At 44.7% G+C, this 26201-nt stretch overlaps 1 protein-coding gene across 1 annotated transcript in view; it reads left to right on the top strand.

Annotated features, from left to right (window-relative positions):
- TBC1D10C (TBC1 domain family member 10C) overlaps positions 1–26201 on the top strand; it is a 236630-nt gene that overhangs the window by 175995 nt on the left and 34434 nt on the right. The window contains exons 6-8 of the mRNA XM_069232929.1: positions 13571–13685; positions 21405–21470; positions 23921–24110. Coding sequence (XP_069089030.1) covers positions 13571–13685; positions 21405–21470; positions 23921–24110 — 371 coding nt within the window. The remainder of the gene's footprint in view (positions 1–13570; positions 13686–21404; positions 21471–23920; positions 24111–26201) is intronic.

The raw sequence follows: 26201 nt of genomic DNA, 5'->3' as shown, positions 1-26201 counted from the left end.
GGTCTGAAACATGTTTACAGGGCTACACGTGTGGGTGGCACAATCAGTGCTGCAGGCCCACTAGTAGCATTTGATTTACAGGCCCTGGGCATCTCTGGCGCTCTTTATTAGGGACTTACTGATAAATCAAATATGCCAATCATGGATGTAGGAAAGTACCATCTTGCCTGGCATGTTACCCCCATTTTTCACTGTACATATGTTGTTTTAGTTGTATGTGTCACTGGGACCCTGGTAACCCAGGGCCCCAGTGCTCATAAGTGTGCCTGAATGTGTTACCTGTGTAGTGACTAACTGTCTCACTGAGGCTCTGCTAACCAGAACCTCAGTGGTTATGCTCTCTCATTTCTTTCCAAATTGTCACTAACAGGCTAGTGACCAATTTTACCAATTTACATTGGCTTACTGGAACACCCTTATAATTCCCTAGTATATGGTACTGAGGTACCCAGGGTATTGGGGTTCCAGGAGATCCCTATGGGCTGCAGCATTTCTTTTGCCACCCATAGGGAGCTCTGACAATTCTTACACAGGCCTGCCACTGCAGCCTGAGTGAAATAATGTCCACGTTATTTCACAGCCATTTTACACTGCACTTAAGTAACTTATAAGTCACCTATATGTCTAACCTTTACCTGGTAAAGGTTAGGTGCAAAGTTACTTAGTGTGAGGGCACCCTGGCACTAGCCAAGGTGCCCCCACATTGTTCAGAGCCAATTCCCTGAACTTTGTGAGTGCGGGGACACCATTACACGCGTGCACTACATATAGGTCACTACCTATATGTAGCTTCACCATGGTAACTCCGAATATGGCCATGTAACATGTCTATGATCATGGAATTGCCCCCTCTATACCATCCTGGCATAGTTGGCACAATCCCATGATCCCAGTGGTCTGTAGCACAGACCCTGGTACTGCCAAACTGCCCTTCCTGGGGTTTCACTGCAGCTGCTGCTGCTGCCAACCCCTCAGACAGGCAGCTGCCCTCCTGGGGTCCAGCCAGGCCTGGCCCAGGATGGCAGAACAAAGAACTTCCTCTGAGAGAGGGTGTGACACCCTCTCCCTTTGGAAAATGGTGTGAAGGCAGGGGAGGAGTAGCCTCCCCCAGCCTCTGGAAATGCTTTGTTGGGCACAGATGTGCCCAATTCTGCATAAGCCAGTCTACACCGGTTCAGGGACCCCTTAGACCCTGCTCTGGCGCGAAACTGGACAAAGGAAAGGGGAGTGACCACTCCCCTGACCTGCACCTCCCCTGGGAGGTGTCCAGAGCTCCTCCAGTGTGCTCCAGACCTCTGCCATCTTGGAAACAGAGGTGCTGCTGGCACACTGGACTGCTCTGAGTGGCCAGTGCCACCAGGTGACGTCAGAGACTCCTGCTGATAGGCTCCTTCAGGTGTTAGTAGCCTATCCTCTCTCCTAGGTAGCCAAACCCTCTTTTCTGGCTATTTAGGGTCTCTGTCTCTGGGGAAACTTTAGATAACGAATGCATGAGCTCAGCCGAGTTCCTCTGCATCTCTCTCTTCACCTTCTGATAAGGAATCGACCGCTGACCGCGCTGGAAGCCTGCAAACCTGCAACATAGTAGCAAAGACGACTACTGCAACTCTGTAACGCTGATCCTGCCGCCTTCTCGACTGTTTTCCTGCTTGTGCATGCTGTGGGGGTAGTCTGCCTCCTCTCTGCACCAGAAGCTCCGAAGAAATCTCCCGTGGGTCGACGGAATCTTCCCCCTGCAACCGCAGGCACCAAAAAGCTGCATTACCGGTCCCTTGGGTCTCCTCTCAGCACGACGAGCGAGGTCCCTCGAATCCAGCAACTCTGTCCAAGTGACCCCCACAGTCCAGTGACTCTTCAGCCCAAGTTTGGTGGAGGTAAGTCCTTGCCTCACCTCGCTGGGCTGCATTGCTGGGAACCGCGACTTTGCAGCTACTCCGGCCCCTGTGCACTTCCGGCGGAAATCCTTTGTGCACAGCCAAGCCTGGGTCCACGGCACTCTAACCTGCATTGCACGTCTTTCTAAGTTGGTCTCCGGCGACGTGGGACTCCTTTGTGCAACTTCGGCGAGCACCGTTTCACACATCCTCGTAGTGCCTGTTTCTGGCACTTCTCCGGGTGCTACCTGCTTCAGTGAGGGCTCTTTGTCTTGCTCGACGTCTCCTCTCTCTTCAGGTCCAATTTGCGACCTCCTGGTCCCTCCTGGGCCCCGGCAGCGTCCAAAAACGCCAAACGCACGATTTGCAACTAGCAAGGCTTGTTGGCGTCCTTCCGGCGGGAAAACACTTCTGCACGACTCTCCAAGGCGAGAGGGATCCGTCCACCAAAGGGGAAGTCTCTAGCCCTTTTCGTTCCTGCAGAAACCTCAGCTTCTTCTGTCCAGTCGAAGCTTCTTTGCACCCGCAGCTGGCATTTCCTGGGCATCTGCCCATCTCCGACTTGCTTGTGACTTTTGGACTTGGTCCCCTTGTTCCACAGGTACCCTAGATTGGAAATCCACAGTTGTTGCATTACTGGTTTGTGTCTTTCCTGCATTATTCCTCTAACACGACTACTTTGTCCCTAGGGGAACTTTAGTGCACTTTGCACTCACTTTTCAGGGTCTTGGGGAGGGTTATTTTTCAACTCTCACTATTTTCTAATAGTCCCAGCGACCCTCTACAAGGTCACATAGGTTTGGGGTCCATTCGTGGTTCGCATTCCACTTTTGGAGTATATGGTTTGTGTTGCCCCTATCCCTATGTTTCCCCATTGCATCCTATTGTAACTATACATTGTTTGCACTGTTTTCTAAGACTATACTGCATATTTTTGCTATTGTGTATATATATCTTGTGTATATTTCCTATCCTCTCACTGAGGGTACACTCTAAGATACTTTGGCATATTGTCATAAAAATAAAGTACCTTTATTTTTAGTATAACTGTGTATTGTGTTTTCTTATGATATTGTGCATATGACACTAAGTGGTACTGTAGTAGCTTCACACGTCTCCTAGTTCAGCCTAAGCTGCTCTGCTAAGCTACCATTATCTATCAGCCTAAGCTGCTAGACACCCTATACACTAATAAGGGATAACTGGGCCTGGTGCAAGGTGCAAGTACCCCTTGGTACTCACTACAAGCCAGTCCAGCCTCCTACAATGGATTAACCAATCACCAATACAATTTAGACAGTGATCATATGCACTTTAGCACTGGGTAGCAGCGGTAAAGTGTCCAGACTCCTAAAACCAACAAAACCAGGTCAGAAAAAAATAGGAGGAAGGAGGCAACATTTTTTGTAGATGGCCCTGCAAAAAGGGCCAGATCCAACACTCCTGCACCTTCACTTGGCAGTGCCTCCCATACTGGATGCAAACAAAGAAAAAATTGAGGGTTAGGGATCCTGGAGGGTCTTTTTTTAATTTAATATCAGGTTGGTGCTGTAACCAACCAAAATCTTGCAAATACATTTGCATACATTGATGTGAACAGCTGATTATTTTGAAACAGTTTTCAGACACCTGACAATAAATGTTTTTCACATTCTTCATTCAAACTATTGTGTGAGCATTTGTATTCATTACGTTACTATGAACATGACTCCTTGCAAAGTAATTTGTGGCAATATGGTCCCTGCGCCTCCTCCCCTCTGCTGCTCTGCTCTCTGTTGCCTGCTGAACTGGTTGTCCGGGTTGTTCATACTCAGAATCAGAATCAGACATGGCAATGTGTAGGCCTCTGCCGCAGGCAACGTTGTGTAGTATGACACAGGTTGCTACCATCTTACAGGCAATCTCTGGCACAAATTGCAGGGCACACCCACTTTTGTGCAGACAGCGAAACCTGGATTTCTGCAGGCCAAATGTGTGCTCAATCACAGTTCTGTTGCTGTGCTTTGTTGTGTAGTATCTCCTCGCATTATGGTTGGTAGGAGAAAGCTAGGGTATGAGGATCCATGGGCATAGGGCATACGCACTGTCACCTGCAAAATATACATTGGTCTGAGCTACATACTTATTCTGTGTATTGTGTAACCACACAATCCTTTGGACATGTATTTTCAATACCTAATAAATTTCGATCATCAAATTCCCCAGCTTCAAGTCATCTGTAAATGACACTGTGCCTAAATATGTAGGAATCATGGGTGCTTCCAGGAAATTTTGAAACTATACCAGTGATTATGTTTTGGGCATTGTATACAACTTGAATGTTCAAGGAATGTGTATTTTTTTGGTTGCTAAATAGATATCCAATATGTGATGGTGGACATATGGCTAAATGTGTCCCATCTATACATCCTATGACATGGAGGACTATCACCATTTCCCACCAACATTTACTAAATATTGCCACAATTCCAAATATATTTGTTCACATGGAGATAGAATTAACATCATAGACGTTAATGGTGTGGTGTGTGCAAATTTTCCACGGCAGTCACTCAAGTTCACAATTTCATTGATCCTTTTAAAACACTTTGCCTGAAGTTGTAGTTTACCCCAAAAAGTTCATGTTGTGTTTCTTTTCTTCCTATGTTTTGAGGTATTTTGTCTCGGCCATACTGTAATACTTTTCCAATTTTGAGACTTTGTTGAATTTAAAAAAAAAAGAAAAAAAACAAATTTGCATAGTAGCATTATCCCAATGTTACATTGGATATTTAGGGGCAGATGTATTAAAGGGTTGTGTCGCTTTTGCACCATGCAAAGGGGTGCATGGGTGACACAACCCTTAAGGTGTGATTTATCAAGCCACACAAGGTAACCTTGCGTGGCCGAGTGGCTTGATACATCCAGAGTAATACAAAACAGCGTAAATTACAGTTATTGTGCCCCAAGTCAAAACTCATGGATTTTCATGCATTCCCAGGTTTACCACTATGCACCAAAACGGCTATGCCTCCTCAGGCTAGGTGTAACAAGGTTAAATATGTTTGTTCCTCCCTGTTTTATTAGGGATGTGTTCCCTTCTTGCACAAAAACAATCCTGCTTATAACGCAAGCAACTTTTGCACCATGGTGCAAGAGTGCCTGCATTGGTGCTTTGCAGAACACTGTGCACCAACAACGGGGAAAAGGCAGGAATGCACCATATAATGTTAGATGTGATGCATTCCTGTGCTTTCTCTGTCACGCTGCGGAGCAGGTGACTTGCTGTGCTGCACAACATTTTGATAAATATGCTGATTAGCCTTTCTTTCCCTTTTACAATTGTAACTCAATTGTAACTCATACATTATACTCCCTTGTCCCTTCTCCGGGATGGTCTTACCCTCTCACCGTAATTAAAAAAATAAAACACGTAAGTATCAATTAATTGTCCCACTACAGTTACACAGTCACCACTTTTACAATTTAACTGAGGCAAATTCTTGAGAAGTCATACATTCGCCACATCTTTGGTGCAAGGATTTTCGAAGCAGGTAAAAGTGCTCACTTGTTAGATTTGTGTAAGAAATTGGGTTGTTGGTTGACTGGGGTGTGGGCCCTGGTCAAGCAGCAAACACAATCGTTGTCAGGATAAGGCACAAGCAAATCCCATATTAACCTGTGCTCAACTCCCTGGTAGCATGACACAGAGCAATCAGGCTTAACTTAGAGGCGACGTGTAAAGTATTTGTGCAACACTTTCAACAGTAAAACAGTGAAAACATTACACAAAAAGATCCCACATCAGGGAAATAGAGCAAAATGTAATAAATAAAACAAGACCACAACAACAAAAATCCAATTGCTAGAACCGAAGTTATGAATTTTTGAGGAGTGTAAAATAGCACCTTAAAGCACGAAGCGCCAGCTGCAACTATCTGGTTACGCTGGACTGGGTCAAAGTCAAAAGTTCAGGCCGAAAACAACGGAGCGCAGGTAGGATTAAGTCCCATATTAGTCCCGCTGATGGTTGACCATCTCAAGTTTTGTGCCAATAGGCCCATTCACGTTAGAGAGGCCCACGAGGAGCAAGGAAAGCGTTGCAGGAGGCTGTCAGTGTGGCGCGAAGAGCAGGCCAGGTGTTGTGAATGGGTGAGCTGGAGCTTTGTTTTGGCGGTCCCCTGTGAGTGGTCGAAGCTGAGGTATGAAGAGACAGGATGGAGGCAGCTTGCGCTGGTTTCCTGTGTGAGGGCGTGGTCTCAGTGCGGATAGGCCCGTGGTTGCCAAAAGCCCAAAAGCTTGATTTATGCTTGCTAAGCCACACCAAGGGTCCAGGACCCGAGGGGCACCACTCGGGGATCAGGAACTCACTGTAGCTGGGTCCAGGAGCCTGTTGGGGAGCCTTTTATGTCTCTGAGGCTCCGATCAGGGGGCCAGAAGACAAGCCCTTGGAGTCTCTCTGGGGTCCTGAGTTCAAGAAGTAGTTGCAGGTCCACTTTTCTTCCCTGGGCAAGAGGGCAGCAGGCAGTAGGTCAGCACAGTAGGGCAGCAGTTTCTTTAAGTCAGCAGTCCAGCAGACTGGCAGTCATTGTAGCAGCACAAGAGTCCTTCTTCCTGGCAGAATATCCACAGATCCAGAAGTGTATTGAGGAGTTGGTGCCGGAGGTCCAGTATTTATACTCAGTTGTGCTTTTGAAATGGGAAGAAGCTTCTAGAGGTTTCTCTTTGAAGTACCTTTGAAGTACCCAGGCATCCCCCCCTTCCCTGTCTTGCATCCAGACTAACTACAGGGAGCATGCAGCCCTATGTGTGGAGGCAGGACGCAGGCTATTCAAGTGTAAGTGGGGCTGTGCCCAGATCCTCCCTCCGATCCTGCCAGTGATAGCCTCTCCAGGTGCACCTACACTCCCTATTGTGTGTTGCTGTCTGGGAGCAATACACAAAGCTCAACTGTTAGCTACACCCAGACACGTGAACGAGGTAAAGGCTGCAAACTCTAAATGACTAAGGCAGGAAAATGCCAACTTTCTAAAAGTGACACTGCCCGAATTATAATTTAAAATATGTCTTTGCCATAAGTTAGGTTTTTAAATTGTGATTCCAGAGACACCAAACATTCTCACTTGGAAATTACACTTATAGGGCCCAATTCACAAAGGTAAACTTAGACTTTTGGTCTAAGTTTAGACCAAAAGTCTAACCTTAGACCAAAAGTCTAACTTTACTTGTAGTAAAGTTAGACTTTTGGTCTATGGTTAGACTTGTAGTAAAGTTAGACTTTTGGTCTATGGTTAGACTTTTGGTCTAAACTTAGACCAAAAGTCTAAGTATAGACCTAAAGTCTAACTTTACTCATTTTAAAGTTAGACTTTTGGTCTAAGTTTAGACTTGTAGTCGATTTAGACCAAAAGTCTAAACTTGGAGCAAAAGTCTAATTTTACCATGAGTAAAGTTAGGCTTTAGGTCTAAACTCAGACTTTTGGTCTAAACTTAGACTTTTAGTCTATGTTTACATTTGTGAATCAGGTCCATAGAATGTAATAAAATAACTCAAATGTTATCCAATTGGAGAGGTATGTCTTGCAGTAGTGAAAAACGAATGTAAGAGTTTTTCACTATCAGGTCGTGAACAGTTAAAAGTATGTGTCCTGCTTTTTAAATATATTGCACCCTGCCCTCTGGGCTGCCCAGGGCCCAAACTATGCATCACTTATATGTATTAAAGAGGAAGGTTTGGGCCTGACAAAAGGTTTATTACGCCAGGTCGAAATGTTAGTTTAATACTGCACGCACACAGGCTGCAATGGTAGGCCTGAGACATGTTTAAAGGGCTACTTAAGTTGGTGGCACAATGACTGCTGCAGGCCCACTAGCAGAATTTAATGTACAGGCCCTAGGAACATATAGTAGCACTCTACTAGGAACTTACAAGTAAAATAAATATGCCAATTGGGTATAAGCCAATTCTACTACATTTTAAGGGGGACAGCACACACACTTTTGCAGTGGTAAAGTGCGCAGAGTCCGAAGGCCAACAAAAATGGATTTAGCAAAAATGGAGGTGTGAAGGCAAAAAGTTTTAGGATGACCCTCCAGAAAGGGCCAATTCCAACAGTCTGGTTTTAGCCAAGACCTTTAGATTTTTCTAAAATGATATGTATATACATACAGAATATACTTATAGGGGCTTTCAGCCAGCCCTCTTCATCCATTGATCTGTTGTGTTATCACTTTCTTCTTTCACTCGATACAGCCTAGAACATGGGGAAAAGGTTAAGCCCCTCTCAGTAATTGGCTGACTTCACTATGCACGAAGACATTGTGATCTTTCACAAGGTGTACACCTGGACACAAAGTACTTCCTTTCAGTGCCAGAGACTACTTCGGCATTGTGTGCTTTTTAAGAACAAAAGTATTATTTTGCTATTAGGCAATGTTTTTATATATTGGAGAGGACCCAGCAACTCCCCCAGCAATAAAGTGTTATGAAAATGTGGCAAAACAAAACAAGCATTGACAAGGCCCAGGGCTGAATTGGCCTTTTATTCCACCGGGCATTCTCTAGAGCGCTGGAGCCATTGGAAGCTGATTTTGCTTTCACCAAACTCAAAGATTAACTGCAGCAGGCACACAGGAGCTTCATAGGCCAAAAGGCTTGCAGCCAACACCAGTCCTATTGGTTTTGCCAATGCTTGTTTTTTCCTGACAAAAAAGCCTATTTTGAGACCATTTGCTTAAACTGGCACCCCCTCCATGGTTATCTGTAAGATTACCATAAGACATCTTCCTGTTTTACAGACATTTAGGACCGAGGCGTCACAGAGCTTTCAGAAATATGTGTAAGCCTTCCATGGCCTTTGGAATTTATGCATGAAATCATATTCTATCAACTTATATTTCTGCCATGAGCTTTTGTTTCCTTACCTAAGGACCCAATTAACAAAAGCTGCATGAAAAAGTCTGAATTTTTCAGCCATATGCTTACATCTACATTTGGAATATATTTGATAATGCTCCATTGCAACGATCTTCCTAGCTGCATTCTTCGTTTCTTTTTCATAAGGTGCATCATGGAACACTGCATCCCAGATGTGGGTAACAAAAAAGTATAATTGATTTTCTGTGCAGAGTGGTGTAGCCATTCCCCCATCACAAACACCAAACTCTCTCAGGGATGTATGAGAAATTGGGTTGTTGGTTGACTGGGGTGTGGGCTCCGGTCAAGCAACAGTCACAATCCCTTGCAGGTTCAACCACAAAAAGTCACTAAATTAACCTGTGCTTAACCCTAGATAGCTTATAGAATGTCCTTCCCATTAGGCTCTTGGGTGGCCTCCTCTGCACTCCATCCTCCCTGAACTGTTGGACATTGAGGGGCTGGTTTCCACAACCCTTGCCCTTCCCTTTCTAGAAGCTGTTTGGGCCATTCTTCCAGGCTCCAGGCCTTCTTGGCTCCTCTCCTGGGCAGCCATGAACCTGGTGGTCGCACAGATCCACTCAGGCAACCCTAACATTTCCAGGTGTGACCTGAGCTCCACTTCCTTCCAAGCAGTATGCTCCAGGCCACTCCCTGACAGACAGCCCACGGCAATAGCAAGACTCACAGCAACTTTCAGAAGACCTGAGACCCCCCTCCCCCCCCACCACATCTCAAAGGGAACCAAAGCTACAAGGTTGTGGCTGTCCTGGATCTCTGAGACTACAACCAGGTAAAATGTATTGGGTATCACCTGCTCTGAGGATACCAGATGACACCTGACAGTGGTCATACTGGCGCCTGTGTCCATCAGAGCCTCCACCTTCTGCCCATTGATGGTGACCCACTGCCTATACTTTGAAGTCTTAGATGACGTGCGGCTTTGGGCACCATCCCCTTGCCACCCAAGGACACTAGGGTAACCTCTCTAGTCTCACCCACACCAACTGGGGCCATCTCCTCCTCAAGTGCTACACTGCCCATTCCCTGTGACTGCCCACTACTGGGGGTGGTGCCCTCTTGGAGCACTTGGCATCTCCCTTGACAGTCGTACAGTGGTACCCCTCATACCACTTAGGGTCAAGCTTTCCAGTTTTTTGATCTATGATAGTTGCCTTCTGGTGGCTGGGTTGGGACCCTTTGCCCAGTGAACTGTTTTGTGGCCTTTAGAGAACTCCTTGATTTATTCTTATCTCCCCCTCCTTCTTCTGTTGGGAACCCTGGCCACCTTTATGGGAGTCCTCTCCAGACGCCTTCTTAGACACTCTGGTCCTGACCCAGAGGTCTGCCTCCTCAGCAAACTTCCTGGGATCAGTAAGTCTGCTATCTACCAGGGCCTTCCTTCTAGGGCTAGCTCAAGAGATACCCCTGGCAGGACATCTGGGCCAGGATAAAACCTTTGCCTGGCTTGTCTCCCACTTCTATTGGCATTGGATGAAGACAGACTGATGCTTTCTGTAGGACTTGTTTCACCTTCCAGGATAGTTGGAAGACTGGGTGTTGGCGCAGCTCTGTAAATCAACTATTGTGCATGTGCTCCCTCAGAATTAGGTTGTGCAGCCCAGTAAAATGCTGCCTCTCACCTAGCCTTGCTGGCATAATCTAGCACGTCCACCCAGGACTTTCTGGGAGCTTGTGGCTGTCCCTGAACCTCTGACTGTACTTCTCAGGTGTCAGCCTAAATTAAGCACAAATATTGCCTTCACGGGGTCATACCTTGTATGATCCTCTAATGTTAGAAGTGTATCCCTCCCCACTGCGGGCATGTGTTTGCACAGGCTACCCCCCGCCCAGTATACCTCTGGGACCTTGTGTACCCTAAGTACAAATTCATAGGCAGCAAACTACTTGTCTGTATCATCTCCCAACATATAGTTAGGCACCAGCTCCTGAGGTATGCGGACTCTCACCTCTCCAGCAGACACTGTTGGTAAGCTGCCACCATCACTGTTGGGTGCTGAAGGTTTCCTTATCTTTAGCTCCAGCTCCCTCATGTTTTTGTTGTGCTCCAACAGTAGTTTCTTTTCAGCTAAGGCCCTCTCCGCCTCATCTTTCACCTTCTCCAGTTTTAACTTTGCCAGCTCCAGCTTCAGCTTGAGTTTCCTTTCATATCTCCTGACTTCCAACTCCACTTGAGACAGGCTCATGGAGGTTACACTGCTCCGAGCCTCATCTTGGGAATCCGGGCTTCTCTCTGGGGGCAGTTGAGCTTTCCCTGCATTCCAGGGTCCCTCTCCGGGTCCTGCTTCTCATCCTCACTTAAGTTCAAGTCCACTCTTCATTTTCACCATTAGCTTCTCCTGAGGCGGATTGCCACCTCTGCACCTCCCCAAAGGCTCTGAGGACTTCCTGGGGATCCAGTATGGTAGCCCTCCTGTCTGCTTTCATCCCCCTCTGTTTGCAGAGTTTCAGTAGCTCAACACTGCTGAGGTCATCAAAGTTGCACAGCTCCATCTCCATGGTGATGGAAAAGAGAGACAGGGATATTTACATTTAGAAAATGGGAAAAAAGCCATTTGAAAACAGAGGAAGAATTTAAAAAGGGGTCACACTGATGTCAAATTATTTATCTGGGATTTTCGTGTAAAACAAATCACTGTATCGTACTGCACAAACACTAGTCCTGATCCACACCGCTGAACATCAGTGTGAGAAATTGTGTTGTTGGTTGACTGGGGTGTGAGCCCTAGTCCAGCAGCAGCCACAGTTCTTGGAGGGTGAACCACAAAAAGTCACTAAATTACCCTGTACTTAACCCTGGGTAGCTTGGCACAAAAAAGCAACCAGGCTAAACTTAGAGGCAATGTCTAAAGTGTTCATGCAGCACACAAACAGTAATAAACTGAAAACATAACACAAGAAAAGCCCCAAAACAATACAGAAAAATAGAGTAAATTTAAATAAATGATCGAAACAACAAAAATCTAGTCCACTTAGAGGCAACATGTAAAGTGTTGATGCAGCACACAAACCGTAATGAAGTGAAAACATAACACAAGAAAATGTTAATACATTATTTGACATCAAAACGACAAAAATTCAATCAGTAGAACTAGAGTTATGAATTTTAAAAGTTTTTAGTAAAAACTAATGCCTAAAAGATCAAAGCGCCAACAGTGGACATCTAGTTGCGCAAGACCGGGTGACATTTTCAAAATATGGTCGATCATGATGGAGCGCAGTCCTCACTTTTGGATTTTGGCTATCTGGGCACCTTTAGCACCACTTCCAAGGGTACAGGACGGAAGGGCCACCACTTGGAGGGTCAGAACTCAATCATGCTGGGTCCAGGTATGGGTTCAAGATGAAGGAAGCCTTTTGTGTCCCTGTGGCTCTAAACTGGAGGCCAGCAGACTAGCCCTTTTGAGTCATGGAATTTCCTTTCTCCCCTGCCCTGGCTCCAAGCTTGCTGCAGTAACAATGTGGGTCGTAATGCCCTTTGTACGAAGGCAGAGAATTCACAAAGTCTAACTGTCAGTTACAAGCAGTCATGTGACCCAGGCCAGTCTACAAGCGCAAAAGGGCTAAGGGCAGAAAACGGCTGACTTTCTAGTGTAATTTTTAAAATTGTAATAAAAAACCTGACTTTACCATTAACTAGGGGTTTTATTACATTTCCAAAGACACCTAACATGACTTAGCTGTCAGCTTCCATTTGGAAATTACAGCTTATTAAATGCAATAAGGAATCCCCAATGTAATCTTTGGGAGGGGGAGGCCTCACAGCAGTGAAAAACGAATTAGGAGTTTTTCTCAATCAGGACATGTAAAACTTAAAAGTACATGTCCAACCTTTTAATTACACAGCACCCCGCCCTATTGGCTAGCTAGGGCCCAGCTTAGGGGTGACATATAAAGGGGAGTTTAAGGCTTAGTGAGGGGGCTTTAATACCATGTCAGCTTAGCAGTTTGAAACTGCATTCAGGTTGCAGTGAGTGCTACTCAAGTGGGTGGCACAATATGTGCCAATTGGCTATAAGCACGTATAAGTATGTTTTACAGGAGTGAGCACAAGCACAACTTTAGTACTGGTTAGCAGTGGTAAAGAGCACAGAGTCCTAAAACCAACAAAAAAGTGCAGCAAAATGTAGGCAGTGAGGCAGAAGGTTTGAGGGAAGACCACCTTACGGCTGACAGGTCTAATATGATTGTATTTCCCAACACAGTTGTCAAAATACTTCACAAGATGCATCCACCATCTCAGGAATGCTACAAGAATTTGCACCTCTTTGAAATCTCTAAATCAGCTAAAATCAGAATTTCTAACCGAACATTCATTTTATTTTATTCCACCAAGCTATGGAATGCAGCACTAGAGATCACTAGACTCTTGTAACCCCTGTCCCCTGACTGTGTACCACAAGGCTTTGATGATGCATCCATAGACAAAATTCTTGGTCAAAGATCCGTTTACCCAGAATTTCTTGACCTAACTCCTCCAGGCTCCTGCTGTTCCAGCTGTAGCCAGAAATTACCTTTTTTACCAGTAAATAGAAGAAATAAATAGATGAAAATTGTCTTTTTCTGGGAAACATCCCACAAAGTTCCAAACAGCCAAAACCCAATTTCAAAGCCTTCTTCAGGAGTTCTAAGGTCTTGTGAGCTTTTGGAAAGTTCATGGTTATAGCAATGTGGTTGCACATGGGTGCGTGCGAGCACACTTTGAGGAGGGAACCCTTCAAAGTGAGGGTATCAATGTCTGCATCATGGGGTTCAACCTGCTCCTCTTTCCTCCCTACAGGCAACAGGGCCTACTGAGGATACTGAAGGCCTACACCGTGTACAGGCCAGAGGAGGGATACTGTCAGGCCCAGGGTCCCATCGCCGCTATGCTCCTCATGCAGATGCCCGCGGAGGTAAATCCCTATCCTTGTTTTTCTCTATTGTTCTCCTTCAATTCTTATTGCTTCATTATGCCTCTGTTCTTATCTTCTTTATTATTTTCTCACTGTCATTATTTGCTCATGCCTTTCTGTTGTCTCCTGTTTTCCTACATGGTTCCATTCGCTTTTCACTTTCTAACCATCATATTTTCCTGTCTTTTCCTTCTGCTCATTGTATGCTTTTGTGCTTTTTCTTAATTCCTTTCAAATCTTTCTTCGTATACTTTTTTCAATGTATGACTTAATTGGTTCTCTAACACATTCATTTCCAGGCTTGCTATTGGCTGTTCTTTCTTGCATTTTTTTCTTGCCTCCCTTCAGTCTACAACTTCTTACTTCACTATACGAGCTGACTGTTTTGCTCTTATGTGGATTATTGTTCTCTTGAAAACACGGCTTTTGTTAGCTGATGCAATACCAGGGGCGGCCCCTCCACGTGGACGGAGGAGCGTCGCCCCACCAAGAAAATGCCTCCAGAAAAGACAAATAAAATCGTAATAAACTTTGTTTATTACCATTTTATTTTTCAACGCCTCGTCCTGAACCGAGTGTCAGGACGGGTGTGGCAATTGCTGCAGAGTGGCAGCAAGGAGCTGCGCACTTGTTTGAAGTGCGCATGTCCCTTTGGCTGGCCGTCTTGCAATGGCCAGCCTGACATGCGCACTTTACACATCTCTAACCCAGCTGTATTAGGACAGCTGGGTTAGAGAAGGCACAGGCCTCCAGCGCTTTGGTGAGTGCTGAGAGAGCCTGCTTCCACCAATCCTGACGTTGGTTTCATGCTGGTTTTCCTGGGTCCTGTGACCGTTGCGTGTCAGAGCTGGGAGAGAGACGACGCAAAGCGAGGAGAAAAGATCTTTGACGGGTAGGTGCATTTTTTTTATTTGATTTTTATTGTATCCCCCATGCCGCCCCCCAATTGGAAATACAAGCTGGCCACCACTGCGCCATACTAGAGTGCAGTAACAGTGAATGACAAACTAAGCTAACCGGGGGGTTTTCTAAACTTTAACCAATCACAGAATGTTTCCCTTTCTTAATGCTAAACAACAAGCAAAGTAAATATGGTTTATAATTATTGCAAGTTCAAATAAAATCCATCTGTCAAGAAAATGTCCATTTCTCTTCTAAAATGTTCAGCTTCACTCTACCAATTCTACCTTAAAACATTCACATCTGATTCGTGTTTAAGTCATTAATAATATATCGTTTTTCATATTATGGGTCTTAAGGTCACTTAGTTTAGCTTTGCCATAACGACTACTTTTAAAAATATATACTTTTGCTGATGATGGAAATATTTGGTATTGCTTGCAATGATCCTATGCATCAAAGGATCAAGACTTCCAGCTTTTCATCATTAAAGAGGAATCTTATTGCTCTTAAGAGAATCTCTTTGCTGGCCCTCTTACTGGTACAGTATATTCAAACAAAGTGTTTTTAAGTGTCCTATGAATATGAAAACAACCTCACAGACAACCCAGTTCTGTTATAAGGACTTGTATCGATCTATTCATGAAGACCCTCAGGGCCTGATTTACAAACTGCATTTTGTAGAACATAAAGTGGTACTACAGGAGAACTACTTACCACACATTGCAGTCCACAGACCTGTAGGTGGAGATCTCTATCTCTGCCTCTTCTATGTTTTTTACGTGGAGATCTCTGCACATGTAAGATTACTACCTATTAGTAAATGTAGGTGGACCAGGGAGAGTTGTGGGAAAATGGGGCCTATCCTAATAAATGGGAGGAGTTTAGGGAATTTTAGGGAGGGGTTTAGGGAGGCACATACTACTGCAGACACATACAAACAAAAGAGTAACGCCATTGCTATTTATGATCTGCTTTTATTTAAGTTACTACAGCCCTAAATGTGTCAAAACAGGCTCTAATGTACTCCAGCCCAGCCTTGGAATATGTAAATCAACACACACAGCCAAACATTGGTACTGCAGCACATTCCCATAGAAAATATTGTATATCTATGTACCTACACATATACATTTATCTATTTTGGAATAAGTAAAGCAAAAATCATGGGCAAGCATTGGTACTACAACGCACTACCACAAATAATACTATCTATTTATATATCTGTTATATCTATCTTTCTAAATAGATTTATATGTGTATATATGTATATATATATATATATAATTGCCTATATATATGTATATATATATATATATATAATTATATATATATATACATATATACATATATATATTCACTGAAAAAAACATAGGTTAAAGTAACATTATAGTTAGGTGAATTGTTCAGTAACAACATAGTGCTTTAAACACTAATGACCACTAAAATTCACCATTTATAGTTATCTCAGGTAATTGTAATTTGTGCCCTAAGGTAACTGTAACCCATGCCCCCACAGGCATTCAGACCCTGCTGCCAATCCACTGCATGCAGCCAGCCCCTTTAAAGGTAGCCAACCCCACACTGAGCAGGATGTTCGGCCGTGCATGGCAGAAGGTTGGCCACTCCACTGCATACAGCCAACCTCACGCTGTGCATGGACTTTGGCTGTGTGCAGATGGGGCGTTGACCACAAGGCCTGGTCTGTTCCAAGGCCTTGTGGCCAACCCTCCCTCCCTCCCTCACAGGCAGCCAACCCCTCCCTTTCACAAATGTGCCAGGCCCTAAAGGGTGGGGTACCTGGACCAAAATTGGCTCGGGGAGGGGGCGCACCAGGAGGGGGCCCAAATACATGCCCTTGTCTCAAAAATAAATGTTTTCCCTCCTCGAGCCCTGGACCACCCTGGGGTGTTTTTTAAACAAATCTAGGATTCTGCACTTTTTTTTAAGTGTTGCCACTGATTTACGGATCTACCACAAATATGTGGCAAAATTAAAATAATATATTTTCATTTAATATTTAATACACACTCAGTTCGATGAGTCAATGTGCAGTAACATTTTATTTTACTGGTTAATGAAAACTTCATATTTAATACTTCTTCAAAAGAATAGTATGCTTTAATAGTTTTGCCCTAAGATTGCAGCCTCGGTGGTGAAGATCACCACCTACATGTGAAAGCTGCTAGTGTTAAGTCTGCACTTGTAAGTCGAGTTGTTAGAGGTTATACTGCCTGCTTTAAGCGGTTGGGAATATGTAAGTCTACACCTAAGTGGAAATTTACATTTGGAAATGGTAACGCAAAAAAGTGTACATTTGCACCTAAGTGCAAGAGTAGATTACAGATGTTGATTTACTTTTGTAAATCAGGCCCTACGTGTTGATCTCTAAAATCTACTTTTCACTTTCCTGGCACACCACCTATATGCTGACACTGTCTCCATTTCTTTTTGTGCTAAAGTGTCCATATTATATTTGAATAACATAAATACACAACCAAATTGAAGTGCAGTTTTGGGCTGTGTCCAGTGCAGCATATCCAGGTCCATACAGAGCCAGGGTGACTGAAAAAATGGAGATGCACGGGGCACCTTTTACATTTATCTAAATAAAGCTTAGGTTTAATAGTACAGGGAGTGGGAGGGAAACATTGGAAATGTTTGTGAATATCCAAAAGGCAATGACTCTGGGTGACATAAGCAATGCCAACTCCTTTGGAAGTCCCATGGAACACACATTTGCCAGCCCTAAACCACACTACTTTGGAAATTAGACCAAGTTGCAGATTTTCTGCATTTTTTAGCGTCATTCAGGTAAATCGTCTATGGTTCTTTTTCTCTGTTCTGACCTTCTTTATTATTTTCTCACTGTCAGTATTTGCTCTTGTCTTTCTGTTGTCTCCTGTTCTCCTGCAGGGTTCCATTCACTTTTTACTTTACTTTCAGATCCTTATTCTGTGAATCAAAACTTGTTGTTTGAGGGTGGATTTTAGGAAACTGTTCCTTTTGATTTTTGTATTAAAATATCTGGCTTCCCAACTTTTTGTTGTTTGTCTTTCTTTCTTTTAAGCAGTGAATTATGTTTTCCTGTTAGCGTTTAATTCTTACTCTTTATTTCGCTTTCATTTCTACCTGCCTTGGTTTTACTTTTTCAGCCTTATCGCTTCATTGACTCACTCTGTCTACTTTATTTTTCTTTTTTTCCTGCATTTTTTTCTATAATTTGCGCTACTTACCCAACTTCGCCCCTTCACCTGCTTCTGCAGACTTTTTAAACATTTTGCTCCCATCCTCAGGCAGTTCATGTTATGTTATGTTGATTTTTATAGCATACTAATCACCCAAGAGGGTACCCAGGAGCTTGTGCAGGTGTGTGGTCCCCAAGGTACTTATACGAAGAGCCAGGTCTTCAGCTTCTTGAGGAACTCAAGAAGTGAGGGGGAGGCTCTAATATGTTGAGGGAGGTTGTTCCATGTCTTGGGTGTGATGTAGGAGAATGAGGGACCTCCAGGTTTGTTTTTGTGGATGCAGGGAGTGTGTGCAAGTGAGCCAGAGTGTAGGTGTCTGGGAAAGATGGTGAAAGTGTATGCAGCTGTTCAGGTATTCTGGTCCTGTGTTGTGTAGGGCCTTGTATGTGTGTGTGAGAAGTTTGAACTGGCTGCGCTTGTGAATTGGGTGCCAGTGAAGCTTCATGAGGTCTGGTGTCAGGTGGCTGTGATGTGGGTGTGATGTGCGGTAATGTGGATGTGATGTGCGGTGTTCGGGATGGTTTGGAGTCTGTGCAGGAGATGTGTGGAGATTCCGGTGCAGAGAGTGTCATCCAGCCTTCTGGTGATGAGTGCATGCCTGATGGACCGCGTGGTGTTCTGAGGCAACCATTTGAAGATCTTTTGCAGCATGTGTAGGATGTGGAAGCATGAGTTACTCACTGCATTGACTTGAGCCATCATATTGAGCTTTTCTTCTAGGAAGATAACTAGGTTTCTTGTGTGATCTGTGGGTGTTGCTCCTAGCTCCAACGGTCACCACATGGACTCCCATTGAGAGGTCTAGTTGATGAAGACCATTACTTCTGTCTTGTCAGAGTTGAGCTTCAGGCAGTTAGTTTGCATCCAGTCTTCTACAATGGTCATGCAGCTGGTGAAGTTGGTTTTGGTTGTCTTGTCCATCAGGAAGAGGATGAGTTGAGTATCATTAGCGTAGGAGATGACGGTGAGGTCTTGTGATCAGATGATTTTGGCCACCGGTGTCCTGGATGTGTTAAAAAGGGTGGTTCAGAGGGACGTACTCGTGTGGGACTCAACATATCAATTTCTTGGTGTCTTATGGGAAGGGTGGCAGCCTGACCCTTTGCGTTCTTCCTGTGAGGAGGGACAGATACATGTGAAAGCAGATCCTCGTGTGCCAATCTTGTGGAGTCTTCTGATGAGTATGTTATGGGAGACAGTCTTGAAGGCCATGGAGAAGTCAAGCAGGCTGAGGGACACTGTTTCTCCTTGGTCCAGGATGATTCAAATGTCGTTGGTGGCCACAATGAGTGCTTTTTGGGGGCTGCGGTCCTTTGTGAATCCTGATTTAATGTTGTCTAGAAGATGGTGAAGTTTGAGGTGGGCTGTGAGTTGCCTATTAAGGGCCTTCTTAATCACTTTGGCGGGATAGAAGAGCAGGGATATGGGTCGGCCTTTCCTCAGTTTATTTGAGTCGGATACAGGCTTCTTGTGGACGGTTTTGATTTCTGCATGTTTCCATTCATCCAGGAAAGTCATGAACATGATGGAGGTGTTGATGATGTGGGTCAGGATAGTGTTGAATGTTGATGTTCCCATGTTGTAGATTTAGTGGGGCCTGGGTCCACTGGAGACCCTGAGTGGATGGTCCGCATAATTGCCACTGTGTAATTTCTGGTGAGGGTTGTCCATTTGGTCAGTGGGCTGTCTTGGTTGGTGGTCAGTAGGTTAGCGTTGAGTTCTATGGGGTTACGTTTGTGGGCAATTTTGCTGTGGAAGAAGTTGGATAGGTTGTCGCAGAGCTGTTGGGTGGCAGCAGTGTTGTTGACAGTGGCTGATGACGAGTTGAAATCATAAGATTGAGGAGATCTCCTAGCAGCTGTCGGAGTTTCCTTTGATGCAGTCCACTAGTCCTTTTTTCTTGGTGTCTCTTATTTGCTGGTAATAGCGTCTGAATGCAGCCTTGCAGGTAGTTCAGTCAGTAGTGGTGTGGCTAGCTCCATTTCCCTTCAAGCTGTTTAAAGTGTTGTATGGTGTCTCGGAAGTCTTCTGTGTACCAGCTGGCCTTCTTTGATCTACTATGCTTGTTGGGTTTGATGGGTGTGAGTGAGTTCACACAGTTCTTGATCCAGTTGTTGAAGTTATTGATGTCCTTGTTGAAGTTGTCTGTGGGGTTAGATTGATCCATGCGGAGGGCACTGAGCCAGTCTGCTTCTGTGATTTTGCCCCAGCTGCTGCTTGGAATACTGATCCTGGTAGGTGGGTTGATTTGGAAGTGTATGATGGAGTTTTCGGTCCATGTGAGGAGGGTGATGGAGTTTTATTTGATGCTTGTGTTGAAGATGGGGGTCCAGTGTGTGTCCTGCGGTGTGTGTTGGTTTTGTGATGAGCTGGGTGAATCCGATGTTGCTCAAGCTATTGAGGAGTGTTGTGGAGCAGGGTTGTTTTGGTCTTCCAGGTGAAAGTTGAGGCCACTGAGGAGAATGCAGGCTCTGGAGTTGATGATGAGTGCAGTGACGAAGTTCATGAGGAGGTTGGTACAGGTGGCTCATGCTCTGGGTGGTCGGTAGGTGAGTGGTCCGTTCAGATGGAAGTTTTCAGGGATTTGTAGCTTGAACTGCAGGTATTCCATGAATGGGGTGCAGTTCTCTCAGGATGTTGTGCATTTGAAGGATTTCTTGTATATGATAGCAAGTCCTCCTCCTGGCTTGTGAAAGCGGTCCTGTCAAGCTATCTTGTAGCCCACTGGGATTGGCATGGCGATAGTGGGAGCCGATGACAGGATGAGCCAAGTCTCTGTGATGAAGAGCATGTCGGGTGCATCGCTGCTCATTAGGTCCCATATTTCGGTTGTGTGTTTGCTGAGTGATAGTGTGTTTAGAAGCATGCATGCGAGTGGGTGTTGACATGCGGTTTGCTGTAGCATGTGGTGTAGGGCGGGGGTATACACGTTGTTGGTACTTGTGTGGCATGTGTGTTGGGAAGGGGTGTTGAGGGCATTGTTAGTATTTGCGTGGGGGATCTGTGTTGGGTTCTGCTGGAGAATTGGTAGTGGGTGCAGATGACAGCTCCTACCATGATGTGAGGCATGGCACGGCAGCAGTTGTAGAGACGACATCTGCGGTCTAGCGACCTAAGGAGTGCTGCAGTGTATCGCTGGGCACGGCCGAGGCCTGGACGGGCGCAGACAGGCTTGCCTTTGGTGCACTTTTGGCACATCTGCTGCACGTCCATGTTGCAATTTCCATTAAGTAGGTCCTGGGAGGGGGAAGAGTTTTGACAGTTTTGGTGGGAAACCAGTAATGTCATTTCCATGTCCAGATTGATGATGGGAAAATCAGTGATGTCACTTCCTGGGCAAGTGGAAGATGGGTGATCCAGTGATGTCACTTCCTGAGCTGATGGGTCATGGGAAATCATAAATTCAATTGTAACTTTAGTACTAATAACACCTATTATTTATAGCACTATGACACTAATAAAAACTGTGCTGCAACAAGTACTTTAAAATATTATTGCTGTTTTCTGAAATATCTGGTAGCAGTTTTACCTGTTTGAGGGCGTTAAACGATGTTTTGTGCTTTATTTTCAGCAAGCTTTCTGGTGCCTGGTGCAGATATGTGAGAGATATCTGCCTGGATACTACAGCCCTGAGATGGTAACTGTCTTCCCAGGAGTTCATGTGCCTACTGTTTTGGTTCTTTAGGAAGTTCACCTGTAAGAACCATTTATACAATGCCTGAATTCTCGGGCCTCACTACTCTTTGCAGGTATCTGTACAAGAGGTGGCTGGAGGCTTCATTAAGCACAACATATTTGGAATTCTCTGCCAGATACAGAACATATGTCAGTTTATTTATTTATTAAATCGTTCTGTTAAGTGATATATGTCATCATACATTAACTTCGGGGTATTTGAGCCCTAGAATCCCTCCGCTGTGCTCTGAAGATGTACATGGGGCATAGGGCGAGTTGTCCCTCAGACATCTTGCAGGCGTGGACTGGCCTGGAGTGAACATCAGACTGGCCAGTTGTCAAAAGTAGAACATGCCACCATCCCTAGTCAGGATTCAGAAGTGAAAAGGGGCCACGTCCACGTTGAGCTAACCCCCAGTCACTTTGGGGCTAATTTTACTGCTAATCCTGCCTGTGCTTCTTTCCCGCACCACGTTTTGAGTTCAGTGCCATCCCTTGGATTTAAGTCCATTCTTCTTCCTCCCTATTGGAGTTAGGTCAGTCCCAACCCTCCTGTCTTCATGCCACGATCAACACCTCTCTAGAAGGCCAAGTCCAGCTTCCCAGGTCACACCTTGAAGGAGAAGGCCCATCCTAATAATACCATCTTTTGAATGTGCAGAAGAACAGTAGTTCTTCCTGTCATTTATAATCTCGAACAAGAGTTTTTGGAATGTTTTCCTGACATGACTCCTTATGATCAGTCACCCTGCCAATGCCCACCATGTCATACTAAGTTAACTCACTTATTGATATCTCTGATAGTCATCTTAGTTCAGGATTGTTTCATTGTTGTATAACAGACCTACCTTCTTAGTATAGTAAATTTGGGCATGATTTAGAGTTTGGGGTACTATAAATACTCCATTAGGATGACAGAGTATAATACTCCATGGGATGTAAACCAAATTTAAAGACGTCCACCACCTCAATGGACATCACTTGACATTGGCAGAACTGCGATCATGGTGGTTCCTGTCAATATATTAAAAGTTTGATGAATGGCTCCGTCAACATGATGGTACCATGCGTCAAACTTTTACCATGTTTTTTGTATTTTCAAAAACAAAATCCCAAAGCGTTTTTTTTTTTTAATACAACATCTAATGACCCCTAAGCAATGGGAGTCACTTGCCATGGTGTGAGGGATCATTTTGCAGTTTTCACTGCCACTTGCCACCAGGTTTTACCCGGCTGTAAGAGACAGTGAAACCTGGCTGTTTCATCGCCCCATCCATTCTAAATCAGGCAGGATGTCAAATGGGCCAAAGCTCTGATGGCCATTATTCCGTAGGGCTGTTTGAGGTGTACATCAGTGACAGGGATGGAGTAGTCTCCATTGCTGACACACTTAAATCAGACAGGCATACCTTCAGTTTGACGCAGACAGCGCCCTGCGTTGCGACAGAATACACTGTCCTCCAAAACTCAAAATCAGTCCCTTTGGCTAGTATTACCATTGTTCTGGTTAGTGTTACATGCAATTTACATCACTAAACTACTTTCTGTTCCATTCACTGGGTCAAATTCACAAATGTAAACTTAGACCAAAAGTCTACGTTTACACCAAAAGTCTAAGTTTAGACCTAAAGTTTAACTTTACTCATAGTAAAGTTAGACTTTTGGGCTTAGTTCAGACTTTTGGTCTAAACTTACACAAAACGTCTAACTTTAGTATGAGTAAAGTTAGACTTTTGGTCTAAACTTACACAAAACGTCTAACTTTACTACGAGTAAAGTTAGACTTTTGGTGTAAGTTTACCCTTGTGAATCAGGCTCCCTAACTTTACATCCAAGTGCTACTTATTTATTAAAATAAGCGTTTTTTTGTGACAATATTGTTTATGGAGAAGTGCAGATCAAAAACATTGGCAAAGGATTTCCACAATATATCTGCAAGATCTGAGTAGGATATTAATTAACCTTATGTTTATCCTATTTTTCTAGCCGGGGGCTGCAGTTCATGCTCTTGTCTGGGCCTGTGCACTTGTCATGTCTAGGGTCCACCGTTACAAAGCTGAGCTTGCTTGTCTGTTTTCCTATGTCTAATGCTATATCATACTCGTGGTGGGTAAAATTGCATGTTGCATTGGCCAATTTATAACCTTTGACACTTGGCAGAAGGATACTTTTGCATTAGAAAGGAAGGCTCCCTGAGGAGGGCTGGATCCGAAAGACCATATCTGATGCTCTTATCCTGGGCCTCCACTGGTCACTCTTAGACTAGATGTATGCCCAGAATGCCTTGCCCAAGAAATCACCCAGCAGGTATTTAATTGAGAGCATCAGTGTGGCCTGCATGCATTGTGTGTGTTGCATCAGGGACACAGTGCCCTATCCAAACGAGTCTGAGCCCCGGCTGTCTCTGCACAGGAGGCCGTACAGCTGGATGGGGAAGTCTTTGTGGCTCTGCTGAAGAAAGTGTGTCCTGCGGTCTACAAGCACCTGAAGAAGCACGGGGTGGGACCGCTGCTCTACGTCACGGAGTGGTTTCTCTGCCTCTTCACGCGCACGCTGCCCTTTCCGACTGTGCTCCGCATCTGGGACGCCTTCCTCAGTGAAGGTGAGTGGCTGCATAATGACACACGCACACACACACACACTCTCTCTCTCTCTCTCTCTCTCTCTCACACACACACACATACTCTCTCTCTCTGTGACGGTTCTGTTGGATGTACAAGATCATGTTTTCTAAAAGGAGGCTGTATGAATTTGGAAATGTGTGTTTTTGTATATTTGTGTATACACATACATATATGAATACATATACAAGAACACATATATATAAATATAGGTGTTTACACGGAATATTGAAACTAAAAATATCGTGTGACAAAATGTTGTGGCAAGAATATCGAGGACAACAATATTGTAAGGTAAGTTTCTATAGGTAACTCAAGTTTTACTATGTATAACTCCGTGTATATGTACCTTAATTTTATATATATATATATATATATATATATATATATATATATATATATATATATATATATATATATACACACACATATATATATACATATATTATATTGAAGGTACGCAGATCTATATTTACATATTTGCGTTTATCTTCTATATACTTTGATCCTCGATATTTCTAATATGATAATCTGTCCTCACAATATTTGATCCGTGTATATATGCACACACAGACAGTGCATTATGGTATTTATTGCAGTGTAGAATGAGCTCGTATTTCACAGGAAAGATGTCTTAACTGTGAATGATTTCACAGGGCTAAATTCATTCCCTAAATAAAAAATAATGTTGTGCCTTGAATATCATCCCTTTGGAGTTATTAATAGAAAATCTGCAACCAATAGAGCAGCCTTTTCTGTGATCTTTATGTCCAACAATATTTTTAGAGATTCGCTGTTCCGTGGTGCAGCCTGGCCTGCCCACCGCTCGAGTCCCAGATGTACCACCAGGGGGCGCCCGACACTGGAAAACCAAGGATGGCGCTGTCCTCTCCTGTGGTGTCCTCCTCTCCCTGTGCTGTCCATCACTGATACATGTGAGAGCCCCGGATGCAATGACATGTGGGACTGTGTGTGTAAGTGCTTGGCTACTGGTAAGAATTCCGGGGAAAGAAACTTGTGCAGAATTCCTGCGCCGTCACTCTCTCCCAGCAGCACACTTCAGTCCAGCCCATGTGGCCTCCACCTGCACGGAGCGGGTGTCTGTGGGTGTTGTTTTGTCCAGTCTGTGATGCATTCAGTCACAGGCAGCTCAGTCTGGGGGCCGAAGGGTGCCAAGAAGGACACAGCTGGGCAAAGGACCCCGCCTGGCAATGCCACCGCCTGCCGTTCTCTTGGGCTGTACATGGACATGCCATCTGCTTGGACGTCACCCACACTCTGCGCTCTTATATATCACGTTTCTAACACTTCACCTTCGGACGGATCTTCTCAGGTCAGTGCGGATGAATGAATTATAGTGAATTATGGATCAGTTGAAGTCGAACCTGTGAGCTCACCCTTCATTGGAGGGGCCATCTCTGTTTCAGGATATTCACTCCCTTAAAAAACATGTCTCCAGAGGCTTCCATTACTTCGCTCTGTTTGCAAAGCTGCATTACATTCCTCGCCCATGTTCCTCGCCCCAGGCCTCATAAAAGGAGCGCCCCGTCTACCCGGTACAGAGTTCGCCCATATACATTTAAAAATCAATCAATCAGTCAGTGGATTTATAAAGCGTTGCTAATCACCTCGGAGGGTGTCCGGGTGCTCAGGGTTGTGCTGTTTCAGGTAGAATCACTTGAACAGTCAGGTGTTGAGTGGCTTCTGGAATTCTAGGAGAGAGCTGGAGGTCTGGAGGTGAAGAGAGAGTTCGCTCCAAGTTTTCACCGTGAGGGAGGCGAAAGAACGCCCTCCACAGTTGCTTCATTGAATCCGGGGGTTGTGAGAGGAGAGTAAAGGGGAATGCAGTTGTCTGGAGGGCTGGGGGAAGTTCAGGCGTAGTTGGTGGATGCTGGTCCTTGTTTGTGTAGTGCTTTGTAGGTGTGAATCATCAACTTGAATTGGCATCTCTTTTGTAGGGGGAGACTGTGGAGTTTTCTGAGGTGAGGGTTGATGTGGGTCCGTTTGGGGAGTGGCATCCAAATCCAAAACGTTGCATTCTAACATGGATACCACCATACTTCCGACTGCAT

Source organism: Pleurodeles waltl, chromosome 4_2 (assembly GCF_031143425.1).
Source record: "Pleurodeles waltl isolate 20211129_DDA chromosome 4_2, aPleWal1.hap1.20221129, whole genome shotgun sequence".
NCBI classification, from domain to species: domain Eukaryota; kingdom Metazoa; phylum Chordata; class Amphibia; order Caudata; family Salamandridae; genus Pleurodeles; species Pleurodeles waltl.
Note: the sequence above shows the minus strand (reverse complement) of the source record. Positions and strands in the feature narration are given on the sequence as shown.